The sequence below is a fragment of the Equus przewalskii genome, chromosome 11, assembly GCF_037783145.1.
Source record: "Equus przewalskii isolate Varuska chromosome 11, EquPr2, whole genome shotgun sequence".
NCBI classification, from domain to species: Eukaryota; Metazoa; Chordata; class Mammalia; order Perissodactyla; family Equidae; genus Equus; species Equus przewalskii.
Window position 1 is genome coordinate 17,727,749 of NC_091841.1, and position 6,728 is coordinate 17,734,476.

The following is a 6,728-nucleotide window of genomic DNA, read 5'->3' on the forward strand; positions in this document are numbered from 1 at the left end:
CAAGTTTATGCTTTACTGTGGGAGGGTGAAGGACACACACTTAAAGTTTCACAATCAGGTTTTAAATTATCTATGAGCTCATGAAGATCATGTTAGAAAGTGATAGAAGGTGGAGTTTGCACCCAAATAATTGTAATGCAAAGGGCATAGTGATAGTTTGTTAACTCAATAGATATTTACTGAGAACCATCTCTATTCTAGGTTTTGGGATAAATCCTGGCTTTAAAATCGTGAGCAATAGCAAACACAGACCTTGTCCTCATGGACCAGACATTTGGGGAACGATGCAACCATGAATCAATCACACATATAATTTTAAATTATCATTATAAAATATCCTTTAAATTAAAGGTACGTGAGACTGTGAGAACATACACAAAGAGGGTATGACTTACAAAGATCAGCCAAGGAGGTCGTGAAAGTGGAAAAGGGTAAATACAACTTAATCTCCACAAAGAAAAAACTGAAACTGAAAATTTCAAAACTTAAAAAAAAGAAAATATTTTCCTTACAGAGAAATAAAAAATCTAGTAGTACCATCATCTGTACAACAAAACTAACAGGAGCCAGAGTATGAAATATTTTCCAAGCACTGAAAGGAAAACTGCCTATCTAGATTCATACCCAAATGAATTCTTCTTTGACAATTAAAATTAAAACAAGACATTTCCATACAAATAAAAACAGAGAGCATTTATCTCCCATAAACTCTCAGGGAAAAAAGCTAATTAATGGTATATATCACACAAAGGAAAACTAAATCCAGAAGAAAGAGTAGGATGCAAACAGAACAGTGAGAAAGTCATTGAAAAAAGCAGCTAAATTTAAAGGAACGTTGATAATAAACAAAAAAGTAATATAATTATAATGTAATCATATATAAAATATAAACTATATTTCAACAGTCTATTATAAAACAAGAATTTATTATCAATGATTTATTTTATACTTCCACACAATAGCATGTAAGATAGAAGCCAAAGGTAACTGGAATTAAAATATTCTATGTTCCTTTTACTATTCAAAAAAAATACACTTACTGAGTAATAAAGACTTAGTTAAGTATATGTATCAAAATTTAATGGAATTTACTAAAAACAGAAAATAGAATGTATATTAATCAAACAAGAAGTAGAAAAAAAGAGGAACTTAGAAAACACAACTTAATCCATGGTAGGAAAATGGGGGAAAAGCACAGGGAAAATTTTTTAAAAGCACAAAATAAGCTGTTAGAAAATATTAATAAGTCTCAATATTCACAATAAAATAAGAAAGTCAGTAATTAGAAGGACTCAAGGCCTGAAAGTCAAAGGACAGAAATACACATAGTAGGCATCAACTAAACAAAAAGGTTGAAAAATAGTGCTAAACATATATGAATATCAGAGAGAAATAGACTTTCAGATTTTCATCATCAAAGATGGGATAGAAATTATAAAATGATAAAAGGAATAATACTAATTCATTACTTGACATGCTCTAATAATACAGCCTCAACATTTAAAGGAAAAATTTACAAAAAGAAATAGACAAATCCACAAACATCTCTCTGAGTTTTTATATGAAACAATCAAACATTTGTAGGAATACTGAAGATCTGAAAAAAAAAAATCAACCAGATTGACCTAATAGGACCTGCTCTGCTCTGCTCTCAATTCTTGAGAATTTTCTGCCACCATTGTCTTCCATAATTTGCATGTTCCAAGAAGAAAAAACAACGGTAAGAAGTCGGGTGCCATGACATGGATGGGTGTGTAAATTACCCAACAAGAAATGTACTGCCTTTAATGGCTAAAGAGTAAAATAAAATGACTGCCTTGGCTCTTTTCCTTGTGAACTCTTAAATTAGGTCATGGCAGCTTCCACTGTGGGTATTGGCCCAGGTGAGTAGGAAAGATATAATGATTAAGGCATGCAGAACTGATGACACCTTGAAAATATGATAAGCCATAACTAAAGAATATTTGTGATGTTAAATACCAAAATAAGAGGGTAGATACAAGACTAAATATAGCCTATAAATTACCTTTTTTTCTTTCTCATTCTCTTAACCACCACTACTGGATCAATGAAGTTGGTTTCATGCCCCTTCTGAGGAAATGATGGACATGGACTCTGGAGAGGCTATAGGTATTTGTATACATTTTAATGCCAGCTCTGGTGGTCTAGTGGTTAAGATTTGATATTCCAACCTCCAGTCTCCTCTCTTTGTCAGGGAACAACACCACCCACATGTCTGTTGTCAGACTGTCGTAGCTGTACGTTGCTTTGATGCTGAAAGCTACGCCACTAGTATTTCAAATACCAGCAGGGTCACCCATGGTGGACAGGTTTCAGCAGAGCTTCCAGACTAAGACAGACTAGGAAGAAGGACGTGGCCACTGACTTCTGAAAAAATCAGCTTGAAAACCCTGTGAATAGCAGTGGAGCTGTTTGTGATATAGTGTTGGAAGGAGAGAGGATGGTGCAAAAAGACCAGGCTAAGTTCTACTCTGCCGTACCCAGGGAGACTAGGAGTCAGAATTGACTTGACAGCACTGACAACAATGAATACATTTTAATGGTATATTCTGTCAGAGGTCCTTTAAGAAAATAATGTTTCAATTTTCCAGATAAGGGGCAGTAAAGGCAATTTTTGTAAAAATAGTTTGTATTGATGAAGGATTGACAGATTGGTCCTAGAATAAAGAATCTGGAAACAGATTGATACATATGAAATCTTGATATAAGACAGAGTTTACACTAAAACTTTAGTTTTCAGAAATGTATGGAGTATTAGAAAAATGGAAATTTTTTTCATTAAAAAATAGGATTAGAGTCTGTTTTGCAACATTTAATAACCAGGCAAAATAAAGATTTACATGTGCAAAACCAAAACTGTAAAACATTGAAAGAGAAGATAAGTGAATATCCTAATAACAGGAAAGAATTATTTAGACAAGACATACAAAGCACAACCATAAAGAGATTAATAAATTTGAACTATGTTAAAGTGAAAAACTTCTGCTTCACCAAATATATCATGCACAGAAATGAAATACAAGCTACAAACATGTTCAAGATATTTGCGTTTCATATATCATTAAAAAATTATTACTTCGTTCAGATACACAAGAAGCTATTACAAATGCAGGAAATAAAGAAAATAACTTGCTGAAAAGTAGGCAAAGAATATGGACATACAACTGAACAAAAGAGAAATCTTCAATTAGCATCAAAGCATTTAAAAACACTTCACTTGTAGTGATGATTCTAAAACTTAAACAAGGAGTGAGAAACCTTTTTGCACCCATCAGATTGGAAAACATTTTGAAGGTCTGACAATGTATTGTGTTGACAAAAATGTATAGTAAAAGGCACTCTCATACTGTGTTGACAAGTGTGTAAGTTGCTAGAGCAATTTGGCGACATCTACACATTAAAGATGTTCATATTTTATGACCCAGACATTACCATCTTAGGTCTATCCATGAGAGTAACTTCTGAACTGCTACACATCCCAAATTCCACAAGAAAATGTATTGCTGGATTTTCATGTTATCAGGAACTGGAAAAATGTAATTGTTGATCTATAGAAGAATGAATGTAAATATTGTGGTTTATTTATATATTGCCATAGAATTATCAATCAAAAGTGCTGCTAAATGAACCAGATTGGATAAATCTAACAATATTTATTGAAAAGTGAATTGCAGAGGATACAAAAGTGATTTCATTTATATAGTTTTAAATCTTCATTTATAACTAAATCAATGTAATATTATATAAAAATAATATGCAATTCTGTTAATGCATAAAGACCCAGAAAAGTTAAAACTCTATGGAGTGATAAGAAACATTAATTCATATCAGAGTTTGCTGCAGGAAAGTAGGAGAGAAAGAGAGACAAGGAGGATACAATTTAAGAATATGTGAGTATCTGAAATATCTGAAACAGAAGTGGCATTGTGTGAAAACTTAACAATGGTTAGTTAAGCTTCCATAACTAGTCTTTATATTGTTTTCCATTTTTGGCTGTGTGTTGGAAATGGTTCATAATAAAAAATCAAGTGAAATCGCAAAATCAGTTTTACAATGGGAATGCATATTAGTAAAAAAAAAAAAAAGAAAAAGAAGAAAACCCTTCTGAAGGAAATTTGGTATTTCCAACTTAGAGCAATAATCTGAGATGCCCAAAGATCTTCATTGCTATATAATTTGTATAATTTGTATAGGAGAAAAGAAATAAAAACTCATCTGCTATAGTTGATGAGTTTCTGGAAAATAGTTTGGAATTTATTAAGCACTATAAAAATCTAACAAGTTATCATTGGCATAGAATCATTTGATAATTCTATCTTTTAGAACTTTGTACCTCTGTGAGTAATGTAGGTAATTTCCTCTGTTCTTTATTGATTTTATAGAGCAATAACAATGCCTTTTAGTCTTGTCTCTGAATTTCTATGTGGTATTTTCTTTTTGATTCTCTGAGATAACACTGTAAACTCTAGCAAATAATTTGACACATGCTTCTAAGTCCCACATGAGAATTACAAAAGATAAAAATTACTTAATGACAAAAAGTGATGGGTTAATTTAAAATGCTCATTAACTGGTCAGATAATATGGATATGTTATATATCTGTGACCAAAACGTCTATCTTATTTAGTAAAGAATTTCTTTCGGATCACTTTCCTCATTGCTCTTTTAACATCTTTGTTCCGAAGACTATAGATCAAAGGGTTTAGCAAAGGACTCACAAAGATATAAAAAATAGCTACAATTTTCCCTTGTTCTACAGAGGCCTTAGAAGGGGGCCTCAGATGCATGTAGAACAGTGTCCCGTCAAAGATGGTGACAGCTGTCGGATGGGACCCACAGGTGGAGAAAGCCTTGTGCCTCCCCTCAGCAGAGTGGATACGAAGAATCGCCATGAAAATGAAAATGTAAGAGATGAGGATGATGGTGAGAGAACAAGTCAGGTTCAAACCAGCTACCACAAACATTGCAGTTTCTTTGACATAAGTATCTGAACAGGCAAGAACTAAGAGAGGAGGGTCCGCACAGTAAAAGTGGTTGATTTCATTGGGTCCACAGAAGGAGAGACGAAGCATCAGGATGGTCTGTGCCAGACCATTTGCAAAGCCATAAATATAAGGAGTAGCAACGAGAGAGTGGCAAACAGATCTGGACATTTTGCTACCATACAACAAGGGTTTGCAGATGGCCATGTAGCGGTCATAAGCCATCACTGGGAGCATATAATATTCTGTGATCACCAGGGCAATAAAAAAGTGGAATTGTATACAGCAACCAATGAAAGAAATGGTTTTTCTCTTGGATAAGAAATTAACCAGCATCTGAGGAGTGACATTGCTCACGTAACAGAGATCTAGAAAGGAGAGGTGACCAAGGAAGAAGTACATTGGAGTGTGAAGTTTTGGGTCACTTCTGATTAACAAAATCATGCTCACATTGCCAATTACTGTGATAAGGTAGATGACTAGAAAAATCACAAAAAGGACAGGCTGCAACTCTGCTCTATCAGTCAGTCCCAGGAGAATAAACTCAGTCACTGCTGAATAGTTTTTCTTTGACATTGTGTTTGCTGGCTTCAAATGAGGTCTAAAGTAAAGAAAATAAAAAATGCATTTGTCTTTTGTCGTTTCTGCATTACCCTCAACATGTCATCCGATTCCTCTTCCCCTTCACTTAAACTTGTAAATACATGTTACATAAGTAAGCATGTGATTGATGTATTACATGTCTAAATCAATATAGAGGTCTTTTATATAAAAGCTGTCATATTTAAATGAATTTCTGCAAATCTTTTCTTGTTTGAAAAATATTCTGTTACTGCAAGTCTTTGTCGTTTTTGTTCAATTACAATTTCCTTAAACATTGTTTCTTTGAATTTGTAATCCTTTGTTTTTCAATATACCTGTTGATGTAGTATCCAAAGCATCAGTCATTGACACTTATCTGTTTTTCAGAGCTGAATGGACTTAGAGATGTGGAAACGATATATGGCATATATTCTTGTAAAACCAGGATCTAACTGTCCATTTAAACTCAATGTTATTTCCAAGCTGTTCCCTCTCCCTGAAAGTCTGTCCATTTTCCCCACTCCAGTCCACTTCAGGAGGCCCTGATTTCCCCAAATTTTACTTAAATTTTAAGACTCAGCTCAAAGCTTCTCCTTTGCTTTGTATATTATTGCCAATCATTGAGATCAAAAATTGGTTCATGGAGCACAACAGTAAGTGTTTTTGTTTAAAAACAGATGTATATAACGTACATAAATAATATGTGTGTGTGTTGCTATACACATACACATATATTGGTGGCATAAATATTCTTTGGGGAGTGGTAAAATAACGTATTAAAAGTCTCACTGGTCCGGGGCTAAATCATGAAGAAAAGATCGACAAAAATATCCTTACATCATAACAATTTTCTTGTAACTTTACCTTATTTTAACTCTTGCAAAAAGCAAGAGAAAAACTCTATTGCATGAATCAATTTAAGTATTTTAAAACATTTACATGGTCATTTTGAAATAATAATCATGTTACGTATACATTGAGACGGCATGCAAGATATCACAAAGTGCATCTCCCAAAATTTGTGCAAGATAAAAGTGACCATGAAGACCATCATGGAAAAATCTACATTTTCTTTCAATAACATGCATCCAGGTATGCCGATATTATTCTGACTCTTTTTGATAGCTGAAACAGCAAAGATG

General features: G+C 33.4%; 1 protein-coding gene across 1 annotated transcript; it reads right to left on the reverse strand.

The window, feature by feature from the left end:
• Positions 1-4,641: 4,641 nt before the first annotated feature.
• On the reverse strand, positions 4,642-5,580 carry LOC103565031 (olfactory receptor 5M5-like). The gene has a single exon (XM_008540975.2). It carries the CDS (start codon positions 5,578-5,580, stop codon positions 4,642-4,644), a length of 939 nt encoding a protein of 312 aa, XP_008539197.2.
• Positions 5,581-6,728: the final 1,148 nt, after the last annotated feature.